Genomic DNA, 25013 nt, shown 5'->3' with positions numbered 1-25013 from the left:
CGCTGATGGGAATTGTAGGCCCGTACCCAGAGAGATCTAATTTAGCATGTTTATTTTACTTGCATTTAGTAAACAAAGCTTTAAAAAGTACCCCATTTTTTTTGTCCCAGTACACCACAAGTATTTGACTTGAAATATCTGAGGAAAAAAATTACGGCACACTTAATGTGATTTAAATTACATTATGAAGACATTTTTATTGGACTACTTCTAAAAAATTAAAGACAATAGCACTGTAAGGGAATACTTCCTTTACATTATTTAAATTTAATGAAAAAAGAAAGTACTGAAAACTGGTGACAAACTAATTTATTTTGGCAACCTCAAGAAGTGTGCAGGATAGCCACCCTTCTATTTCAACAGAGTTCAACTCTCTGCCACTAAAGTTGTTTGGGCACCTTCAGTTTCATTGTCACTATGTATTAGTACTATTTTGCTCTGAGACATATATGTATTTCAATTACATATATGTACGCGAGGGATGATCACCTAAAAACATTAAATACAGCCTTGAAACTGCCAAGCGTGCCTAATACTGTATTCGCAATTCGCATACATTCATTTTTACTAATGAATTTATGAAACTGAAAATTTTCCATGGAAAAATAAAGAACTAGAAAAATTTCCATTTTGAGAAATCTTCTGCCCCACATCACTGGAAATCCATAAACTAGTTGCAAGAAGGGCTTGGCCCAGAACCCAGAAGCACCGAGAATCACAATTACTAAGACCCCTCAGCCCAGAAGAATTCACTTGCATCTTGAAGAAGAAAGTGACAGAAATGGGTCTGAAGGGAATATTGACACCTTAGGCTATGGGAGAACTGGCTTCCTAGATTTGAAAACTGTGTGGACTGTGTTGTATGCGTAGAGGGAATGACCATACTACTCAGCAGGCCTCAAAAACAACTGTCCTTTATTTATCATACACAGAACTGCAGAACTTAGCAGAAGCTCCACCCACTGCTGCTACTCCCAAATCTACACGACCTGCCAAGGTTCAAAACAATAACTAACCCACAGTCCCTCCCCCCCGGCAAATACATAACATTCCCCCCCCCCGCCCTTAGCTATCATAGTCTTTCAACAAACAAGGAGGTACCCTTTCACAGCACAGTCTCTGCACTCGACTAGTAGGTGTAGATTGCTCAGATGACTTTTTTTCAGTAACTGCTGTAGGTAAGGAAGGAGTATTGCTCCCATCACTTAGTGGTTCTGGTGCGTCAACCAGCACTGAAAGGAATACATCAGTTCCAGATAAACCTTCAGCAGATGTAAAAGCAGTTCCATTGACTGAGACTATAGTATCAGGCAATCCATGCGTTGCAAATAAGTGGAGCAGTGCTATGATTGTTGCAGCAGCTGCTTGTGATGGTACTAAGCCTACTTCAAGCTACTACGAGTAAGGATCTACCACAACCAAGACGTTTTTTTCCTTGAAATGGTCCTGCAAAATCAATGTGGGTTTTTGACCAAGGCTTCTTGGTTACTTCCCATGGAAAGACAGGTGCTCTTGGTGGACTGTGCCTAGTGACTTGACAAATACTGCACTCATTTACAGTGTTTTCAATACCTGAGTCAATAGCTGGCCACCTGTCATGCCCCAACTGGAGAAGTCCTCCTCAGAGGAGGAGCTGGAGATCCCAGAAGCCCAGGATACCCCAGTCCAGGGACTGCCACCAGCCCCATAGGAGCCTGAACCCTCGGGGGAAGTGGCTGCCAGACCATCCAGGTCAGGAGAGAGGAACTCTGCCTCTGAGGCAGAGGCTGGGCCACCCTCTGATCCCCAGGAGCATTGTTGCCTCAAGAGGAAGGCTAGCAGGGCTGCTGTCCAAAGGAGTGCTCGCCTGCAGAAGAGGTCTCCTCAGAAGGAAGAGACTCCTCAGGAGTAGGCTCTGGGAAGGGAGCCCAGATTGCTACAGCTGACTCTGGGTAGGGTCTGGCTGGCTTGGAGCTTAAAAGCCTGCACTGGAAACCCAGCCAGTGTTGGAACAACTTCGTCCTTCTAGCCTCTGCCGTGTGCCCTTCCTCCTGTATCGTGCCCTGTGTCTGACGTACTGGTTCCTGACCTCCTGGACTGCTCAACGACCCTGCTTCTGGACTACGTAACATACCTGACTGCTTTAATGTTTTTGACCTCTTGCCTGTTACCTTGACTACTCCCACTGCTGCTTGCTCCTTGCTGCCTGACTGATTGCCGGTGTCCTGATCTCTGCCTGGATTGTTGACCACTCCCGTCTTAGCTTAAAACGCCTTGTACTGAAACCTGTGTGCTTGACCATTTGTTTGCCAACTCGACGACTCTATTGCCTCACTCCCTGTAGTTGTTGTAGTTGTTCAGTCGTTCAGTCGTGTCCGACTCTTCGTGACCCCATGGACCATAGCACGCCAGGCCTTCCTGTCCTGCGCTCTCTCCCGGAGTGTGCTCAAGTTCATATTCATTGCATCGGCGATGCTATCTAACCATCTCATCCTCTGCCGTCCCTTTCTCCTTTTGCCTTCAGTCTTTCCCAGCATCAGGGACTTTTCCAGAGAGTTTTCTCTTCGCATTAGGTGGCCAAAATATTTGAGCTTCAGCTTCAGTATCTGTCCTTCCAATGAGCAGTCAGGGTTGATTTCCTTTAGGATGGACTGATTTGACCTCCTTGCAGTCCAGGGGACTCGTAAGAGTCGCTCCCTGTACTCGCTTGCAAACAGCCAAGACTTGCTCTAGAGCAGGACACCACTAGACATAGTTTCTGGCCAATGCTTTCATACAAACGACCCCTGGATGAGCTGCAGGCAGTGTGATCAAGATAGTTTGATGACTCTTATCTAGAATAACACGGTTTCCCCATAGCAGACATCCCTTACGGGCAGACATCTCATGCTGAGGCATTTGAATGGCTTAAATTCCTCTGGCAGTTCCTCATCTGGCCATCCCCTCCCTAGCCAGTTTAAAACACAAGCCAGTACAGGATCTTGTGCAGTCAGCCTAGCAATTTGATCAGCCTGAAGAGGTGGGTCAGGAAGGGCTTCTAGCATCATGACTTCCAGTGGAGGAGCTACAACAAAATCTGGAATTTGAAGTGGTACCCGACTCAATCCATTGGCATTAGCTATTGCCTTTCCTGGTTTGTAGACAAGTGTATAATCATAAGCATTGAGCAGAAAGCTCCAGCGCTGCATATAAGGTGATAGTATGCAGAGAGTGGGCTTACCAGGAGCGAAGATTCCTAAAAGAGGTTTGTGGTCCATGCATATTTCAAAAGCATGGCCATAGAGATAGTTGTGGAACTTTTTGACTCCTGCAATAACAGCCAAGGCTTCTGTGTCAATTTGTGCAAAGTTCTTTCAGTGGATGACATAGTCCTTGAATAATAAGCTATTGGTGCCTCTGTACCATCTGGGAATTTGTGGCTTAGCACAGCACCAGCCCCGTAAGAAGAAGCATCAGTAGTAAGGATTAGCAGGTTTTTCCATCATAATGTACAAGCACAGAATTTGAACTCAACAGGTGTTTGACATTCTGGAAAGCATTCTCATGCTGGCTGGTCCATTTCCATGGAACTCCTTTTTCCAGCAAGTGATGCCGTGGCTCAGCAATGGTAGCTTTTTGTGGAAGAAACAAAGGGTAGAAACTGAGAAGTCCCAAGAAGGCTTGAAGTTCCTGCTTTGTTTTTGGAGCAGGTGCATCATGAAATGCATGTATCTTTTTGTCAGTGGGATGAATGCCAGAAGCATCAATACGATAGCCCAAAAACGTTATGGTGGAGGTTCCAATTTCACATTTCTCCTTTTTTACATGAATGCTGGATGTGTCAAAACAATGTAGGACTTCTTGAAGTTGTTCAGCAAGTTCTTCCTCTGTTGATCCCATGCAGGACATCATCAAAATACAGCACAACACCTGGAATTCCAGAAAGGAGGGTTTCCATGAATTGTTGGAACAGTCCAGAGGCCACAGAAATTCCGAATTGCAGACATTTTACTTGGAATGCCCCTCGATGAGTGATTATTGTTTGGGCACCTGCTGTAGCATCATCAACGACCAACTGTTGATATGCTTGGGCCAGATCCAGTTTTGCAAAGACTTTCCCTCCACCAAGAACAGCAAGGAGTTGATTGACAGCAGGCACTGGGTATGGATGCTGCTTAAGTGCCTTATTCACAGTGCACTTGTAATCCTCACAGTCTCATCTTCCCATTAGGCTTTAATACTGGCACAATGGGTGTAGCCCACAGGATCTGTGTAACTGGTTCTAGCACACTTTGCTTTATGAGATGCTCAAGCTCTTCTTCAAGTTTTTCCCACAATGCAAAAGGCACATTCCTGACTTTCATTCAAATTGGTGCAACAGATGGATCCAGATGGAGTGACACTGGCTTCCCTTTGTATTATCCCAATTCCTCAGAAAATACCCTTGGAAATTTATTAACAATTGCTGCAAGCTGACCTGTAGTAAGGGCGTGCATTCCTTGAATGCTAATCTCTATTGATGAGAACCAGTTTCTCCCCAAGAGGTTTTGCCTCTGCCCCTTCACAATTATAAGTGGACACTTCCCTTGGAAAGAACCATACTGTACCCCTACAGCGCGGCATCCAACAGTATCAACCTTCTTTGCATTGTAATCACACAGAATGCATAATGGACCCTTTGGCGCAAGGGTCCCAGAAAGTATGTGCTTAAAGGTGTCTCTGTTAATTATGGATACCTCAGACCATGAATCCACTTCCATTTTGCACTTCCAGCCATTGATTAATACAACACAGAATCATGAGGTTCCTTGCCACAGACCTTCTGAATCCGATATAGCTGTTGCATTTCATCACCCTGTGGATAATCAACCCCATGAGATGCTAGGTAGAGTGACTCTTTGCTACAGTTCCCTGGCCTTGTGCTGACAGATTTTGAATGGCAGACTCGCTCAAGGTGATCCTTCTTCTTGCAAAACCTGCACTCAGCATACTTGAATCTGCACAGAGAGTGCTGATGTGGTCCTCCACAGCCTGAGCAGGAACAGGTAAGCCAGGGCCTATCTGCAGATTTTATGGAGGGTGCATTTCTTGAGTTCTGTTGACTTTGCTGCCCAGAATACTCAGCCTACTTGCTCCAGATGGCATTTAGATAATCTGCATCACTCAAGTTCTGTGACATATAGTGATGCAGTCTCACTGGCTAATGGCTTTTCTTGAGCCATTGCAATTATCAAGTTTGGCTCGGACAGGAGGCTTCGTTATACTGCTTCATCATAAACCCAACAGACAAGGTGATTCCTCAACATATCCTCTAGAAAATCCCCAAAGTAGCAGTGTTGAGAAAGATGACGCAGTTCTGCAATACAAGTGGCAATACCCTCTCCAGGTTGCTGCATTCATTTGTGAAATTTAAATCTCTGCACAATAACTGGAGGATTTGGTGAATCTTCAACAAACCTAAAAGTTCATCAAATGTCTTAGTTTTGGATGAGGCAGGAGCAATGAGGGATCTTATTAGGGCAAATGTCTGTGGCCCACTAACAGTTAAGAGCACAGCTCGCTTTGTTCAGCATTAGCTATCTTATTTGCTTCCAGACAGAATGAAGGCCGTTCTGTATAAGAATCCCAGGAAGCAGGTTGACTAACATCAAACTCTTCGAGATGTCCAAAAGCAGCCATTTTGATTTTAATTCTCTTTTAAAAAAAAAAAACAGGAGTTGCTCAAGTTCTTAAGTGGGCCTAGCTGACTGACTGCTTACCAGTTAGCTGTATTCATTGGATTCACAGTCCTTGCTGCCTGGATAGCTCTCAGTATGCCATCCTCATCGCCACAAACTGTTGTATATGTAGAGGGAATGACTGTACAGCTCAGCAGGTCTCAAACACAACTGTCCTTTATTTATCACACACAGAACTGAAGAACTTAGCAGAAGCTTCATCCCATTCTGCTACACCCAACTCTACAGGAGCTGCCAAGGTTCAAAACGATAACTAACCCACAGCCCCCCCTCCCCCAAATACATAACAGACTGACCTAGGAAAGGCACCAAGGAACAGGGATATGGATTGTTGATACCACTGATACTGGGGAAGTCGAAAGGATAAAAGTAATATTAGGAAACAAGACAATATGTAGGCTATACTGAAGCATAACCGCGCACTTAATTGTTGTGAACTGCCCAAAGAGCTTCAGCTATTGGGTGGTACAGAAACATAATACATACATACATACATACTAGGGAGTACGTCCCACTGAGCACAATGGGAAGTAAAGTTGCATATGATAAGCAACTTAAGCTACAATCCTGTACACAGTTCTCTGGGATGAAGCCCATTGAACTCAATGGGACTTGCTTCTGAGTAGAGAAGTATAGGAGTGGCATGTTAGTTCAGTGAATGCAATGTAAAAACTGATTTCTGCTAGCCTATATTCTGACTTTGTCCATTGACACAGCAGAAACACCACAGGATGCCAATCGATATCTGTAGTAAAACATACCCCATGAGCTCATAAATATCTTCATCATAATTTAAAATGACTATCAGAGCAGTTATCCCTTCCTGCTTGATCATGCATCTGATATATTAGCATCTGTGAGTTAGAAGTAAATAAAATAGACACATGGATACTAAGGCATTAGTTAGTATTTAAAAATAATCTGCCATTTTAAAGTGCATATTGTTTATAACTACTTCACCAGACTGTACCTGAATGCGCTGGTATATGTAAATTTTTCATGTCAAACCTCACTGGCACTTGCTTCACTATCTGAGAGGAAAAAGGAATTGGTTAATTTGAGGCAATTCTGAGCATTGACCAGGTGTAAAATATATACCTATTCTCAAACACAATACTTTCTACCATAATAGCTGTCAATATTTCAACCATAAAACCACAAAACATACTGACCAGCAGGAAGTCACTGAACAAGATAGCAAAGTAAACCTGTGGTGATTTACAATTACAGTAAAACCGACATTATCCAAACCACATTTATCATACCTTCCTGATTATTAGATTCAATCTCTCTCTTTATACTAAAATATTAATGTAACTAGCTAAAAAGAATATCCATTTTCTGAACTTTTAATTGGTCAGATGTATTAGGTATTCCCTGGGTATTCAGGTAAATAGAGCTGACTATACTGAATGCTCATTATATTTTATTTTTCACTGTGCTAGCATATAAAATACATACACCAATTCAATAGATTATTACAGCTCCTTAGAATATGCTTCGAACAGCTGATCCCCATGCCATATTACAATCTGATGTTGAAACCTCTCTGTTTCAAAAGCAGATTGCCACGCAACTTGGAGAACTGTTTGAAAAACACAAGCCCAAAGCTTCCTTTGGCTTGCAAAACCAGTTCTTTAGATCATGGCCATATTAACATTGTGACTGCTAATAACATCACACTTAATGTTAATATATTTAAACCAAGGTTGCCTTCAGGTCAAAAGCACCTGCTACCACTAGTCAGTACTACACATTCTTGGAGAACAGTAGGATAAAGATGATCATGAATTATGTCAACTTCCCTTTATCACTTTCATGATAATATTGTGGTGTGGTAGAATGTAGGACTGAGTACTACAGTCTGAGTACAAATCCCTGTGCAAATCAGGGTGTCCCACACAAATCTACCTTGCAGTTCTGATGTGAAGATAATATGGAATAAGTTCCACAAATGCAAAAAGGTATGATGATGGTTACGCAAGACCACAACATTCAGAGCTCAAGATCTTAACACATTTAATTGATTCCACGAGACACAAGAGCATATTGTGAGCACACTCAGAATACTCCCAAAAGAAGTTTAAAAGAGCACAAACTGTAGAGGCTTCTATTAAATTGAGGTACTATCAGTTGGTAAAATAATTGCCCATCCTAGTAGCGAAAGATTCACATAAAACTGCAGTAACCAGGTATGGACACTAGGTGGAAGTATTAGCTAAAGATTTATCAGTGCAGCACAAAAAATTGCACAACATAATATACATTATTGAACATATTATTTAGGAGTGTTGTGTGTGGAAAGTTTTTGTAGTACCTTTGGATTGTCAATAATTGGAGTCACAATAAGGTCAAACTCTGTGTAGATAAGCTCTTTCACTTTGGACTCCATATCTTGACTGCAGTGTATGTTTTTATCCTATAATACAAGAAAAAATATTTATAATAAACTTCTCCATCTAATATTTTTACTTGAACACAGCAGATATTATACAACTCCTGCATTTATTATTACAAAGTACTCTATTCATGGCACATCTTAGAAATAGGAGGGCTTTCCATGCCAGGCCACAAAGAAATAAAAATTACTACCCCTCTGACAAGAAGCAATTTTAGGCTTCACCCTCTGAATATATACATTGGGAATAGTGCTTCCCCACAACCTTGCAGTCACTTCTACCTTCTATGAAGCAGGTTCTCACACTCTTCCTTAACAGCTTCTGCCCTAGAAATATTTCTATTGCTCCCACCCACTTGGAAAACAATTCATTTCATATTTATTCCTTCCCAACTGTAAAATGTTGTAGCAATACTCCATGTAGGTTCCATTCGCAGTTAATATCTCAAGTTATTAACATTCCTGTTTATATTCCAATAATGGAAAGTAATTATTGGTCATTAAGCATTTTGAAAACTTTCTATTATAAGCAGTGAGATGTCTAAGAAACAAACTTGAAAGGTGTCCATATAACACCAATCTAGGAATAATTCTGGAAAAGGGGGAGGGGAGAGAAATGTTATTAACACAGTCAGTGTAATTCATTTCAGTTTCCAGAAGTGATAATATTGATCCCTGACACATGACAATGTAATGCATTACATCATCTAGAAAGGTTTTCTTAGTGTGCAATATTATGCATTTTTAGAAGGAAAAAAGTCTTACAGCTCCCGGCATGGCTGGCTGGGAATGCTGGGAGTTACAGGACTTTTTCCGTCTAAACATGCATAGGATTGTGGCCTTAAGTACCTTAGGGCCTATGCATTAAAGCAGTATAAATAAGAAAGCTAAAATTTAAACTAGTGTTCACCATTTTCTAATCCATATTTGTCTACTAGAAAATCATGATCTTACACTATTACATGTTTCTTACCATGTAAAGACAATATAGAATAAAAACCACTCAGATGTAACCCGCTAAAACTCCACTCTACTCTAATATTGTTCTACTTGCTTTCCATACCTGTCAACTGCTTCACTTTTTCCTCACTTAAACCCATCCCTTCTCATAATTATCCTCCCTCATTCTTCCCTTCTCTAATCTTTGCACAGATTGGATTCAGACGACAATAACCCACGATGGGTTAAATAAGCCACCATGGCTTATTTAACCCATTATGGGTTATCGTGTCATCTGCTGGGAATTTTTTAATCCCAGTAGCTTATATGGCCAAAATAAGACTCTGATAACCCACGGTCTGCAGTAAGGGTTATTTAACCCACGGTGGCTTATTGTGTCGTCTGGAGCTCAGCATGGCTTATTCTGATCGCCTACACAGGTGGCTGGCAAGAGCAGCCAAAACTACTGTGGCCGCTTTGCTCCAGCCTGCAGAGCCTTTTTTCCAAGATCTGACAAGCAGCCCAAGGACAAGCACAACCAAACAAGCACAGCCTTCCCTGATTCCGCACTACAGTTACAAAATGACACCTTTCCCCCATGTACAATGACAGCTTTGCACTATCACGCTGCCCCACTACAGCAAAGTTACACAATGAAAGGCTTCCTTGATCGCTTCTTTGAAACTGTGAAAGCTGGGAAATAGTGAAAAATAGGGGAATAGGGAAAGAACTGCTTACTTTTCCATAAAACACAGTTCCGCAATTATCCACTACAGCACCTGGAGGCTCCTCAAGAAGGCACATTACCTGTGCAATTTCTCCCCATTCCAGCAAACTGTCAGGGGGTTATAGCTCCCACCCCGTTTTCCTGTTATGTGCATTATTCCATGAAGCAGTAAAATGATGGGGGGGGATGCAGAATTGTGCACATTCTCTTTTGCGCAATTGTGCCTTAACGCTAACATGCTATAGCAAACAGAAGCTGCTTTGCCAGCAATGGGTGTGTGTGTGAAATGCACAAGCCCACTGTATCACTAAAGCGCTATAGCAATTTTAACACAATAAACGCTTCTTGCCAGCAATGGGGGGAGTAGCATTTGAGCAATTGCACTTTAGTGTTAAAGTGATATCGTGCTTTAGCGCTATGGCAAACAGAAGTGGCTCTGCAAGCAGTATCTGGGGGCGGGGCGGGGAATGCTGTTGCCATTCATTTGGGACAATAAAGGCATTTATGCCAGCAATGGCTATGGGGGAAAATGTGTAATTGAGGGTTTTGTCCCAATCCTGCATACCTCCAAGGGTTTATTTGTGCCACTCCCTTTTTGGTGCACATGGGATTATCCTGGGGTAATAACACAAGGTTTTGATGGTGCACCTCCCGACTAGGAGAGGCCATGTGTGAAGTTTGATCACACTGCAAACCTCCAAGGTTTTATACCCACCATCCCGTTTTTGTTGCACATGGGATTTCCTCTCCTTTGTGAGTAATCACACATGATTTTGATGGTATGTTGGGTGCCTCCCAACTAAGGGAGGTTGTGTATGAAGTTCGGTCCCAATCCTGCAAACTACCAGTGCTTTAGAGCTACATCCCCTGCCCTCCCCCCCCGCCCCCCCGAGTAAGGGTGATGCTGGAAATGTTGAATTAAGTCCCGGTACTTCACCCCACAACTCTTTCCTCTCATTGAGATATTGTGGAAAGTTAAAACAGGCTGCTGCGATGTTGTCAATGGGTGAAACAGTGCCACTGCTCCAGCAGGAGGACTGCAGTGGGACAGGGGATGACTCAGCTTAGGCACAGTAGTGTCAGGGTTGGATCGGAGCCCATAGAGCCCCAAAGCAGTTCTGATTCTGAGAAAGAGACAGAAACCATGGGAGGGGAACCCGCTCACTCTTCAGAGGCACAGCTGGAAGGAGAGTCCACCCCTTTCCTGTGGGGCATTGGGGCGCAGCTGTTGTCGTTAAGCCAAGCGGACTGAGCACCTCCTCTCGGCACTGGTGCCTCGCATCCAGAAGCTCCAGTTGTAACTCCCTTTCCCTGCCAGGGTTATTGTCACTCTCAGGAATGTGAGCAGGGAGGGACTCTCCCTCCAGCTGCACCTCTGAAGAGCGAGCGGGTTCCTCTCCCACGGTTTCTATCTCTTCCTCAGAATCAGAACTGCTTTGGGACTCTATGGGCTCCGATCCAACCCTGACAAGTAGTTAAATAGCTTATTAGCCCAATCATATGGCAGGGCATTGTGGACTATTTCAAAAATAAGTTATTGTGAGTAGCTTATTAAGCCACCGTGGCTTAAAGTGACGTCTGAACACGGCCATATTCTCCTTGCTCTTATAACTCAGTTTTCACATAGCAACAAATCTGCAGTGTCCTCAAAAAGTCCTATAAACTTACTATTTTCTTCCAACTACCATCCTATCACTATTCTACCTTGAGATTTATTGAGGGTGTGATCTTTATCCTACTGCATCAATAAGCACTATCCTAGGCATGCACACTTGGAAAGAAGCCCCCCTGAAATACGAGATTTTCTTTTGAACAAGTGGTTAAAATCAGGCTGTACTTCTACTTCTTGATTTCTAACTGTGTAGTGGACTTATACGGGAAGACCTGGCAGGGAGGTTTAGTGAGCTCCCACAGTTGTGTCTTGTATATTGTGTTAAACAGAGACCTGCGTAGGCTAACACAGCGGGCAGATTTTAGCTAACCAAAAGATAGGCTCCTGATGGGGCCTCCTATATAGTTTTCATTGGTACCAAGCAAATGCAGCTCCATATGTTAACAACTGTACATACGCCTGCCTACCTCACACTTCTGAGATGGGGAGTAATGTCTTATCCCACCCAGAAGCTGTGAAATTTCCACTCCTAAGTTGGAATGTTGAGGCCTCTCTCTCTCTCTCAGGAGAGGCAATTAGTTTCCCAGGCTGAGATGCTTCGAGAACCTTCAAGAATATGAGAGAGGGCTATATAAACTTGAAAACACAACCAATTTTATCTTGCTCCAAGGGGCAATAGCGCTGCCAGCCTGGAGGACTTTTGTCAGTACTGGAGAGCATCTCATATTTTGGAAATTCAAATATACAACCAGCTTGTGACAATGGTGCCAGGTTTGTCAACTGGAGGGATGTGAGCTTTCTTTGTATATGCTTTCTGCCTCCATATTTCATATTTGTGTACTTAATAAATGGTTAAACTGATCAATTCGTGATTTGTCTCACTTCAGCACCCACAAATCTGGTTTGATTGGGACCTGAGTTAATCAGGATCCCATAAATCCAAGACAAGCTCTCATTGTGATGATCTCCAATCTAGCTTCTGCCTATTTTGCTCCTTCAAAACTAATTTTACAAGGGGCTTCCAACTGCCTTATTTCAGTCAAATATTAAGGATCTCTTCTTCATCCTCATTCTTCTCAATCTGTGTGCCTCCTTTTACGCCGTCAGTGATTTTATCACTGTCTTTGGGCTTTAGGGATGACATCTTTTCCTTATTGTGATTACTGTTGGCAACTCTACTTCATAGTTGTTTCACTACAGAAATCATACAGAACTCAGTCTCTGCTTTCCTGCTTCTTTCAGCCTGCACTCACCTTTGCTGAAGGACATGGAAATGCTGTGTGTCCTGAATTTGGAGGTAGAACAGTAGCAACACTGTTTATTTCTACAGCAGTGCTTGTTCTAGGGGTGGGTCGAGAACTGAAAGACAATATAGGCAAATGCAAACAGAATATTTAAATGCCAAGTGTTCCAAATATTTTCTTTAGTTTGAACCCACTAGACAACTATTATTCTTACAGCAAATCTGTCAAGACTGGATTGCCCCCATTCATTAGTGTCTTCTGTTTAAGCATTCTCTGAAACTTTACTATAACTATTTAAAAATTCATTTGCCAGCTCTTAAATTCTTCTGTAGGATTAGGTCACTTGAATGGTGATGCTTTTTAAAAATCAGTTTTGTGTTCTCAAAGTATTTGAGTCAACATGCTAGAAAGAATTTTGCTCTTCTCATATGAGTCATTTACGAAATAAGTACAATCTGTGGCTCCTCTTAAAATAGGGGAGGACAACCTCTGGCCCACACTGAGGCCTAATCTGGCCTGCGCTGAGGCCCAATTCAGCCTGCGGAGGGTTAAGCACCCTCCATAGGCTGCACCCCCAGCCCTCTCCAAGCTCCACCCCCTCCCCAAGCCATGGCCCAAGGGGGAATTCTCAACTTATCTCCCATCTCAGAGATCAGAGATATTGGGGATTCCCCTGCACCAATTCCTGTGCCACAGGCATCCCTGATTGGCCAAGTCTCTTTCTCCATGCAGAAGGAGGCACACAGATCGATGCCTCTCTCTGCATGGAGAATTATTTTTAAGTGGACAGGGTGGGGTGGATGATGTCATTGGAGGGGAGGGGCTTTGGGCGTTAGGCCCTGCCACATGATGTCATCTCGCCCACTGGCCTGGTGTGGGGGGCAGGGGGAGAATCTGGCCCCCAGAGCAGAAGTGGTTGCCCTCTCCTATCTTAAAAGATTTGTTCTTTCATTAAAATGTTCAAATCTCCTTGTCTACTCTTTACTCTCAAAAATAGGATTGAAGTTGACCTAGAGATTTAAAACACTGCCTTCCAAGAAACTAAAGTCCTACAAATGTATTTAGAAGTGTTTGTAGTTGTTTTTTCATACCTGAGAAGAAATATAGATTCATTTGATTCACCATCAACAGCACTTTTAGGATGCAATTCTTCTGGATTTTCTACCAAGGAAAACACGGTATTTGAACCAATCTGAGCAATATATAGGGCTGCAATGTTTCAAACATGCATTTATTTCTGAATTTTACATTACACTAATACATAAGATGAAGCTGTAATCTTACCCAGCCTAAAAGATCTGTTCAACTGTTTATTTTCTGATCCTGGGGATATAACATCTGGTGGTTTTTTATTCTCTACCTGATCTTCAGACTTTCCAGGTACCAACAGCTCAGCATTTCCAATGCTGTTCAAACAAAGGACAATAAAATGTACTTTGAAATCAATACCGCTTTCATTGTAATTTATTAAGGCCAGAACTTTAAATGATCAGAACACTATTGCAAAAAACACACAACAACCTTTATTTATTTACAGATCAGCATTTGGAACAAGTAATTTTTGAGAGATTTGGCACCTTATTAATCAGAATTTAGTAGAATTTTGGTAAGCCAAGAACTTTCACCTACACTGAAACCAAGTCTGTAGGTCCCGTTGTTGGAATTCTAGGAGGGAGGTGGAGACTGGTCAAAGGATGCTCACTTATTAAGAGCAGAACTGAACATAATAAAAATAAGATTAATTTAAGGAGTACCTAGTGGATCTAATTTTAATTTCTTATTAATGCACTATTATTAACAAGGAGCTGGATCCAGACTAAGTTAGCTGCTCAAGTCTTGTTGATTTCATTGGGAACTAAATGCAACTAACTTACAGTGCAATCCTAAGTGATAGATCCAATAGCTGGAGGGGTTAGGATGGGGCTAAGCCCCCACCCTGTTGGCAGAAAGTGCCTACCACCAGGCTTCAGTGCCCCCTCCCCCCCACAGATCTCCTTCTGTACATCAACCCACAGCTCAACCAAGAGATCTGCTCCACTAGGGAAGATACAGCAACAGAAGGACCAAAAAAGGGATGGGGCTTGGGTGGAGAGCACATAAAGTGCATCCAAACCCCCTCCATTCCATGGATACACCCACTTTGAGGCTGTACAGTTACAGCAGGTGAATGACTAATGTAACTAAAACCCCTTCCATTGAGTTCAATGGGAGGGGAAAAAATCAGAAAAGCTGCCCCCCCCTGCCCCCCGCCAGGCCCACACTGGAATGACCAAACTGAGGATGCAGTGTAAATCAGCATCCAGTCATAGTACACCACCAACGGTATATAAACCCCACATAAGCAGAGATAACTCAGATGAGAGGTCATACAACATGAGATCAGTCATCTCTCTCTTGCCTGTTGTCACACATACTTTGAGCTCACATGGGGAACTGTGGTGATACGAACCTGTGGGGAAAAGGCACTTTGCACAAGACAGGAAGCAGTCCGCACTCAAAATCTGGACTTTACCCTCTCTACCACACAAATGGGAGTTGACCTGTTAATACCTCTCTGTTTAGAGTCCCTACAGTTTGGCCTCACTAGGACTATAGCCACAAATATGAAACACAACTCAGGGACCTCAGACTGCCTGTCCACAGCAGCTCATGCAGGTAAGCCAGGGAAAGGGGGAGCAGAGGCTGTCTGGGTGAAGTGCTGGAACTTATCTCCAATCTTCACCCACCCCCTAATGTAGTTACTGCAAATTGTTGTGGAAATGGGGGAGGAGATGCAGTCAGGGTGAAGTGCTGGAAATGTCTCCCTAGTCTCCAGCCCCAACCCTGGTATTACTGTGTATTTCCTGCACTGTATTACCCCAAATGCATTGCAGTAACATACTTCCCTCCATGAACATCAAATCCAAGAAAGGGAAGTCACTCAACCAATAAGCTAGCTTCCTCTTTATAGTCATGGCTTGTCCTGCTGATGAACTATCTTCTCTGCCTTCATTGGTCCCCAATCCCCTCCTCTTTCCAGGGCACAGGAGTATAGTTATGGGTAGGTAGCATGTGCCTGCCCACAGTGGCATGGGCTTACTATTTCACCCTCTACCAGCATGTATGGCCTGCACCTCCCCTCACCTGCTCTGCTGACCCCAACCTCTTCTTGGCAGCCCTCTTCCACCCACTCAAGTGGCAGCCACTGTATCAGCATCAGCTTACTGCCCAAGATGGCCAGCCGCAGCTAAGGATGCATGCCTCATGTGTTTCCCCGGGGGTGGGGGATTGGTTACAATCATGGCTGATTGCCTGCCCTCGAAGATTTTTTGAATGCTAAACAATGCCCAGGTATTGTTTCTTGCCTGACACTCCCAAGCCACATGGGAACTAGTGTAATACCCATGAAGATCACTCCTGGGCCAATGTTCTTATTCTGCATTGTGCTACTACTGCAGTATTGTTATTATTTTTAGATATTATTGTCCTGTAACTTTTTTGTTTTTTTGCTTTACTTGTAAGCTAGGAACACTGCTGTATTGAAAATGTGGGGTATAAATCTTAAAGTATAAACTGCTGACAGAAGCTAGCAAGATCAGTACAACCATCACTGTTCAAAAGAATGACTGCAGCACAGAACTCCCATGATATCTTGGTAACACGTCTTCAAGTACCCTTTTCTGCACTTCCAGTTTAGTACTACAACGCTAATCAGTCATAGGGAAAACAACTCTCTAAAACCTAGGCTGGAGGCAAAGGTGCAGCGATATAGCCATATTAGTCTGTTGCAGCAAAACAGAGTCTAGTGGCACCTTAAAGACTAAGGAATTTATGGTGGCACATAGTTATGTATCTGATGAAGTGGGCTCTGGCCCTATGCTGCATTAAGTTTGTTAGGCAAAAGTATTCAACTTTTAAAATTCCCTTTAAGTTTACTGTACCTGGAGTTTGTGTCTTGACTGGAGAGAGATTCACAAGGCGATTTGATAAAAGCATCTCGCCAGAAAGGATGCTGCAACAGCTCTTTCCAGGTCAATCTTTAAATAGAAAGAAAGAAAGAAAGAAAGAAAGAAAGAGAAATAAAATGATGAAATCCTCTCATACAGTGGTGATTTCAGTGCCACAAACATTCAGTTGTTTTTTTTTTAAGTGTATCAGTTTATAAATAGGTACATTGCCAAATAATTATTTTACCTTTTCTGAGGATCCTTTTGAAGCAAAGAATCAAGCAAGTTAAGGAAGTCTGAAGATGGTTTTAGAAGTGCTGTTCCTGTAAAATAACACTATATATATATATATACTTAAGAACAAAAATAATTGTATTTGTTATATTTATATCTAAAATCAACAAATGATTGATTTAAAAAATCAACAGTACACTTAGAAGTCATTTAAACATTATTTTCTTAATGAGGGAATGCATGACGTCACCATCACTACTGTCTATATTGATAGCTGCAGGTAAAGGTAAGCAAGACATGTGACGATACTGATCATGCTTGATTTTTGCTTTCCTCCATGACTTAGGAGAAGCATGATGGCAACAATCCCCAACGATTGTTTCACTGAGACAATATAGATGGCAGCAATTCGATCCCATCATCATTAAGAGGTAATTTCTTTAGCATCTCTTACATTGATGGGCTTCAACCCGTTCCTAACTAAACCAGTTATTTTAAAACATGTATTTAAGCAAACAGATTTAATACTGTTTAATTCATCCACATAATTATTATCTTAACTAAACTGCATTTATCAACCCACTTCTACATGGTATCATCAGAAAACCCAGCAAATGCATACTCGAATGTCTTCTCAATCAGATATAAAATCCATTTCTGGCAGCTGCACTATTCCAAATCTGGGATATTCCCTCAAAGTTCCTTTCAGTTCCTGACCTTTTCCCAGCACTGACCTGGTTCACATGATCAAAACAAGCCAAGGTGGCTTATTAAAATCGCAGTGCATGCCAGACGCATGCAGGGTGCAATTTCCATAATCACCATTTGTTGTGTCATCTGAACCCTGGGCAACATGGGTTGTTGTAGGGTTATTGCAGGGCTGTTTCCCCTCTCCAACAGCCCATAGGCTATTGGGGGGTTTGCCCCTGCTCCAACAAGCCATGCCACCCAGATTTGAAGGAGACAACAAGCCGCGCCTCTGCAGCGGTTATGGAAGTTGCACCCTGCACACACTGCAATTTAAATAAGCCACCACAGCTTATTTTGATTGTGCAAACCAGCCCAAAGAGTTACTATCAACGGCTTTACTGTGTTTGTCTCCTGTCTTTTTGCAGCTGCTGGCAAGCCACTTCTTTGCCATCGTTGGCCATGCACGGTTGTGCCTATTACATTAAACTTCTCCCTGCTCAGAAATGTCAGATTCACTGAAGCTTGTGCTTGCACAATAATGTGCTGGTGTCATGTGACCGTCTAGAAATCGTATAAAGCCAGAATGACTGAACTTGAGTTGTTCTTTAGCTCTATTATTTTTTCATACTCTGCTGTATAATATCAAGGGCTGTATCTCAAGACTTCCTGTTCTTAATAAATATCCCAGTTACCCAAGAATCTCTTAAAGACTCATTGCACTGGCCCAAGTGTGGCTACAAAGGGGGAAACAATGTTGTGCTAACACGTTATCAAAGGGGCTGCTGCACTCCCACCGATTCTCTTGCATAAATGGGACCCACCGCTTGCGCAGCAGGGATTTAGTGTTTCTTAATGTAAGCCCCAAAATGAGTTTCCAGATTGCGACAGGTTGGCGGAGCTCTGTTATGCAAGCTTTGATGACCTGCTCCGTTCCAGAAACGGGTGCTTCCACTCGTTTCCAGTTCCTATCCAAAGCTCTAATTCCTACCATGCAAGTGGTGGATCCCACTGGCACTTGAGCAGCACTGGATACTGCACAGAAGGCACTATTAAAAGTAAATTTGCAGTAGCAATCACGAAACCTTAAAACATTTTCTTTTCTAGGAGCGTGAGGTACGTTCTGAAAGATTTTCTCCTTGGAATTGATCGAGTATGTGAGAAAAGCCATTGTTCCCACTTGATAAACTTTTAAGATTATTTTTCACCAGGTTTAATTAAATCACTTATCTGCAAAAGAATACCTTGCCATCTAAGTGGGAAAGGATCTTCATGTAAGATCTGTTCTGCTAATTCAGTAATGCTTTCTGAGAAGAATGGAGGTCTTCCTAATAAATTTAAGATAAGGTTGTAGATTTTCACAAAACCTGAATAAGCTTAAAAAATAATGAAATAATAGTTTGTTTGCAGCAACAAAGGTAATTGAGAGTTCATTTAAGAGGAGACAACAGTTACATCCCGTGTTTAAAATTCATTGGAAAATTGGTACCATTACTTGAACTGAGCTCCAGTATTAAAAAAAACAGCAATTTCTTTCATCAATTTTTCTCTAAGCTTGCAATCTCTTTGAGTAGACATGTATAGGATTGCACTATAAGGTTCTCAATACCTTTGGCAAATAACAATGAATTACAAACACATCTCTAGCCACAGGACGGTAAATTTTGCATTTTATTATGATCACATACACATCAATGCTAACTTTCATGGATGTGCTTGTGTTTTCCATCAGAATATGCTGAAGGTACAGTACGGAAATTAGATTATCAGTAAATCTTCTCCCTCCATCCCCACTCTGAAATGCAGAAACCATTCCCCACAATAAGACAATAAAGGTCCACAGAGCACCCACATAACCAAGCACAGTGGGTTATAATGATAGTCCCTTGTGGCATAACAGTCATTTGGGATACAATTTCTAATTTTATCTGATGATTCACTTTATAATGGAGAAGGACTGTTGCAAGAACTCTAACCTAGCCAGAGAAAAAGCCAAAGGGAGAAGTTATCCTGCATCTATAATGCTTGATTCTGAGATTAAATTATTCCTTTCAACCTGCCTATATACATTTCAGTTAGTTACTCAACAACCTTTATGCTAATAAAGAAAAACTGAGCAGAAAAAAAATACCCATGCATCGAACAGATAAATGTTTAAGAGCACTAAGACATTGAAATGATAGAACAAAACCTTGACTGATTGAAATATAGACAAAAATTAGCAGCTAGAGGTAGTTTAAACTATACTAGAATTTCACATCAAAATTTAGCTGCCTATTTCACCTTAGTAATTTTAATACTGGGGGGCCGCGGTGGCTTAGTGGTTAAGACGCTGAACTGCAGACCGGAAGGTCGGCAGGACATCAGTTCGAGACCCGAGTGCTGCGTGACGGAGTGAGCTCCCGTCTTCAGTCTCAGCTCCTGCCAACCCAGCAGTTCGAAAGCAAGAAATTGCAAGTAGATAAATAGGTACCGCCTCGGCGGGAAAGGTAACAGCGTTCCGTGCACCTCGGTGTTTAGTCATGCCGGCCACATGACCACGGAAGCGTCTTCGGACAGCGCTGGATCTTCGGCTTAGAAATGGAGATGAGCACCACACCCTAGAGTCAGACACGACTGGTTGGGGACACCTTTTTAATTTTAATACTGACACCCTCAAATTAGCCATTCATTTGTTGTTGTTGTTCAGTCGTGTCCGACTCTTCATGACCCCATGGACCATCACACCAGGCCTTCCTGTCCTGCGCTCTCTCCCGGAGCGTGCTCAAGTTCATATTCATTGCATCGGTGATGCTATCTAGCCATCTCATCCTCTGCCGTCCCCTTCTCATACCTCTGTATTAAAATCACTTGTAATGGCAAGAAAGCCCACAAAGGCTCAAAAGCACTGAAAACAACCTCCCTTAATATTCCTGATTATTAGGATTTCTAGTACCAATTAATAATATAATATAACATTAATTATATTAATACCTGAAAACATTTCATATAGCAAACAGCCCAACGACCATATATCACTGGCTATAGAGAAGTCAGTTCCCTTTACCACTTCTGGAGCAACGTATGTCAGTGAACCTGCAAAATAAAGTCAGTTTGCTCTGAATATGTAATGGACATCCCTTCAAAAGTCAGTAACACTTCCAACCCATTTCTTGGAAACTCTGGAATTTCAGCTATACACTGACTTCTAAGACTGCAAACATGCAACACACAACTGTACACATACTCAGAGCAACAAGCAGCCAGGAAGAGGGGGGCAAGAAAAGACATTTAGGCCCCTGGTCACAGAAATCCAAAGTGCTTCCTCTGCTTTGCCTAGCCCTCTCTGTATGGGGGAAGGGAGATTGGGCCACCATGGCCGTGTACAATATGGCCTTGTATTGTGCAATTACTCTAAGGGGTGATCATTTATCCAAATACATTATCATTGCTCTCAAATGAGACAGGCTACACCAGGAGTGCTGAACCTCTCTCAGCCTGAGGGCCGAATTCAATTTTGGAGGCACTCTTGGTGGCCATATTCCAGTGGTGGGCAGGACTGAAGGAAAAAGGGGTGGACCCCAAAATACCTAAAATACCAGCATATTTTAGCTTAAAGCTCTTACTTCCATTAACTATGCTTTAGGAGACATATGCCAACCTTTTAGAATGGGAAAAACCATGAAAAAAACAGGCAAACACCAAATGATCAGCAGTCAGAGGAAAGCATGTGGGGCCAGGAAAGGGGGCGGGGCCAGGAAAGGGGGCAAGCCTGAGGTCCAACACCCTTGGATTAAGCAGTCACTGAAACCTGTCCCCCTATTTCAAGTGTTATGAAAGAAGACCATTATACAGCTTTAATTACATGTCTCTGTCTTTAGCCACTACTGTCTTTACATATTAGCTACTCTCATCTTTACCTCTGAGTCTGTTTTTCAGACTTGTATTTTCACCACTATCACCTCCCTGCTCCTCTGTTCCAATTAAAGCAAAAAAATCTTCCAAGTTTTCACCCTCTGCTTTAGCCAAGCAGAAGTTACTGAACTTGAGAGTACCAGGCCCTTCCAGGAGAATCTGTCAAGTTAAATACAAACATAAGTACCAATTAGAAGTTTCTTGAATACTAAAAAAAGTTAATTATTTCCAGAAATTGTATATCAGTATAAAAGCTGTTCCCTCTTACCTTTCCAGGTGTAAGGTCACAGAAGAGAATTCCAAGGTCATGAATATGATGGAGTCCAGTAACCAAATCAATACCAAATTCTCTCACAACATCCTCAGGTAAGTGTTCATCCTGAACAATTACCATTTCTAGCGATCCACCTATAAGGTATGCATGGCTAATCAGTTATGATCTTAAAAAGTCAAAATAGACCTCTATAGCGTTATATAAACATTTATGTTTAAGCTTTTTCTGCCTTCATCTGTAACTGTGGATGTCAAACTGACAAAATAGCAAGGCCAAAAGAAGAGTCATGTACAGACTATCCAGCTAGTAAAGATGTGAAGCCTAAGGAAACGCTTGCATTTACCAAGCCTTGGTTCAGTACATTGGGTAGAATCCAATGCCGCCCTTGTGCGGGTGGACCAGGCATGGGGGCAGGCCCTATCACCAGCAGCCGCGATGCAGAGCTTCCATTAAGACTCTTTTAATCCCAGCCTTTATATTTAAGTTTAAAAAGTTAATCCAAAAGCTGTTCTAAGAAGCTGTCACTCAACTTTTGATTTAACATCCTCTTACCTGTGCATAATTCTACCACAAGCCAGAGATGGTTGCTTGTTTCATACCATTCATGAAATGTTATTATATTCTTGTGCTTTATTTCATGAGTAAGGCGTACCTGTAACACAGGAGATAGTTGGGCTCACAATGGGTCAAGCTGATAAAAGGAATAACAATTGTCCTTCAAGAGCATAGGTTGTATGCAGACTTAGTCATTCTTAGGGGCTGTTTGCATACAAAAGTGGTAAATTGTGGGTTAATTAACCCATGATTTGTCATGGTGTATGTTGGGCGCATTCTGCAGCCTGGTTGAGTATTCAATCCCCCATCGGGCTGATTGGGGGTTGCTACATGACATCTGAACTCAGATAATGGGGCTGTTTGCATGATGTTACAACCCTCGCATAACCCATGGTCTGTTGTAGGGATATGTGACGGTTGTTTAACCCCCATATAACCCACATTCACTGGGTTCACACGACACAACCTGCAAATGGGGGTTGGATATGTACACTGGTGCCCAGGGGCACCACAGCAGGTTGTGGGTTAAATAACCCATGACCAGCCATGGCATATTGCCCGAACCCATCACTATAGTTTAACCATGGGGTAAACAACCAACAGTTACTCTAGATTGTAGATTAACTGTGGCTGTTTAACCCATGATTAACCTATAGTGTCCTGGTTCAATGTAGCAACCCCCAATCAGGGGATGAATATTCAAAATGGCTGCAGAACATGCCCAGCACACACTGCAGCAAATCCTGGGTTAATTAACTCATGATTTGCTGCTGGTACACGCAAACTGGGTCTTAGAGTAGACCCACTGAAATCAATGGGACTTCAGTTAGTATGAATCCAACCCTACGAATTCAAGAGATGTCTCTGCCAAAATGGATGTTATATTCCCTTCCCCACCCACAAAAAAGAAACAGGAAGGAATGGTATCAGATTTGATAAGCAGCTAAGAGCACAATCCTATGCCTGTTTAGACAGAAAACAGTCCAACTCCCAGCCATGGCTCACTGGGGAATGCTGGGAGTTGTAGGACTTTTTTCTGTCTAAACAGGCATAGGATTGCGCCCTTAGTCCTTTTTCAAAAGATATAATTGAGGGATGTGTTAACAATAATTGAGCTGGTAGGGACCATTATAATACAAGAAAGGAAGAAGCTCTTCTTACGGCAAAGAAGGCCTAATGCAGTCCATTGTAATTAGGGTTTTGTTATTCACACAGGAACGTAGAGAGAGAAAATTACAAAAACAGAAAAAATCTACTTCAGCTCTCTTGAAGTGGCATAACCACAGAAATGAATTTATATACAGGCAAAATACTATGGTTTTCTCTACCCTACTTTGAGAAGCTACTGGGGAAAGAATAGACCCAGCTAACTTAGGCATTTAGCAGTTTCACTTTCCCATTCATTTCAACAGAATACATCAGACCCCTGTTAATTTAGTAAGTTAAACAAAAAAAATTTTTTTAACTAAAATGTGGGGCGGGGGGCAGAGATGAAACACCACGGAACAACTGACCCCGTAACTGTTTGGGTGTACATGGAGTACGAAGTAGTTCAGGTTTGCTAAATAAAGTTTTAGAAACATTTGTGTCTGAGAATCTACTCCCGGATATCTTGTAAATGTACATTGCTTCCCAAAATAATCAAAGTAACTCTTACCCAGTTCGTTATTTCAGCTCTTTTGCATTTATCAGTGCACAAAATAGCCACAAAATTTATTGTTCCTTTTCTTCTGCCTTTATAAACAACCGTCTTGCTCCCTCTTCCAATCTCTTCATACAAAATAAAGTTTTCCATAATAAAAGCTGTAGTGCATACATCAATGTCAAGCCACTGATTTTTTCATAAAAAGCCACCTCAAACAAAAAGAAAACAACTCTAGTTTAATGCATTAAGAATGGACAGTTCTTCATACATAAACCTACCCATATACTACCATCATCATCTAAGGCCTTCCTCTGGGTGCCTCCTCCAACTGAAGCTTGGAAGGAGGCAACAAGGAAGAGGGCCTTCTCAGTGGTGACCCTCCAATTATGGAATGGTCTACCCATGAGGCCCGTCTGGTGCCAACACTGTTACCTTTTCGATGCCAGATTAAGACCTTCCTCTACTCTCAGGCATTTGACAGCATATGGTAAGATTTTTAAACAGGTCCTGGTATTTCTTATCGTTGATAGTTAAAATTGTTTAGGGATGTGTGTGTTTGTGTATATTCTCTGTTTATATGTCCGTTGTCAATTATTTTTATAATATGTGCAATATTGTCTTTTTAAGGCTTTTAATCTTTGTAAACTGCCCAGAGAACTTTGGCAATTGGGTAGTATAGAAATGTAATAGCACATCATACAAAAAGGTTCCAACTATGCAGATTTATAATATGATGCAAGGCTGAAGATAACTTATGCCACAACCTACACTAAGGGGGGTTGGGCAACATATTTTATGTATCATGCCTTTAATGTTCATGAGAAAATCCTAAGCACTTTTCTGAGACCAGAAATGCTTATGGTGCACAGATTGACAAAGCCTCATACTAAAAAATGAGCTGTATCTTCTTTTTAAAAGACTACTAGTGCAATCCCATGCATGTTTAGACAGAAAAAAGTCCTACAACTCCCAGCATCCCCCAGGAAGCCATTCCAGCTGGGGAATGCTGGGAATTATATGACTTTGTTCGGTTTAAACATGCATAGGATTGCACCCTAAAACAAAATCTGTTTCTGCATGGTTACAAAATTAGTTACTACACTAAAACAGGGGATAGGCAATCTGGTGCACTCCAGATGTTTTGGACTACTACTCCCATAATCTGACCTTTGACCATGATGG

The 25013-nt window shown here is 42.1% G+C and overlaps 1 protein-coding gene across 12 annotated transcripts in view; it reads right to left on the bottom strand.

The window, feature by feature from the left end:
- ULK4 (unc-51 like kinase 4) overlaps positions 1 to 25013 on the bottom strand; it is a 367782-nt gene that overhangs the window by 340655 nt on the left and 2114 nt on the right. For 10 of the 12 annotated variants that reach the window (XR_014792295.1, XR_014792297.1, XM_084858055.1 and 7 more), the window contains exons 2-14: positions 23844 to 24040; positions 22184 to 22283; positions 21626 to 21765; positions 21363 to 21516; positions 20437 to 20538; positions 18708 to 18839; positions 16790 to 16865; positions 16537 to 16632; positions 13901 to 14022; positions 13708 to 13777; positions 12626 to 12731; positions 8014 to 8115; positions 6667 to 6727 (exon numbers count right to left, since the gene is read on the bottom strand). Coding sequence is in view for 9 of the 12 variants with exons in the window: in XM_084858055.1 (XP_084714181.1) it covers positions 6667 to 6727; positions 8014 to 8115; positions 12626 to 12731; positions 13708 to 13777; positions 13901 to 14022; positions 16537 to 16632; positions 16790 to 16865; positions 18708 to 18839; positions 20437 to 20538; positions 21363 to 21516; positions 21626 to 21765; positions 22184 to 22283; positions 23844 to 23981 (1399 nt within the window). In the remaining 3 variants the exon portion in view is untranslated. The remainder of the gene's footprint in view (positions 1 to 6666; positions 6728 to 8013; positions 8116 to 12625; positions 12732 to 13707; positions 13778 to 13900; positions 14023 to 16536; positions 16633 to 16789; positions 16866 to 18707; positions 18840 to 20436; positions 20539 to 21362; positions 21517 to 21625; positions 21766 to 22183; positions 22284 to 23843; positions 24041 to 25013) is intronic. The other 2 variants (XR_014792296.1, XM_084858057.1) reach the window with 1 other exon arrangement.

This window comes from Heloderma suspectum, chromosome 5 (assembly GCF_057233095.1).
Source record: "Heloderma suspectum isolate Gila_16-S chromosome 5, 16-S_ref, whole genome shotgun sequence".
NCBI lineage: Eukaryota > Metazoa > Chordata > Lepidosauria > Squamata > Helodermatidae > Heloderma > Heloderma suspectum.
This window is presented reverse-complemented; position numbering and strand designations above follow the sequence as displayed.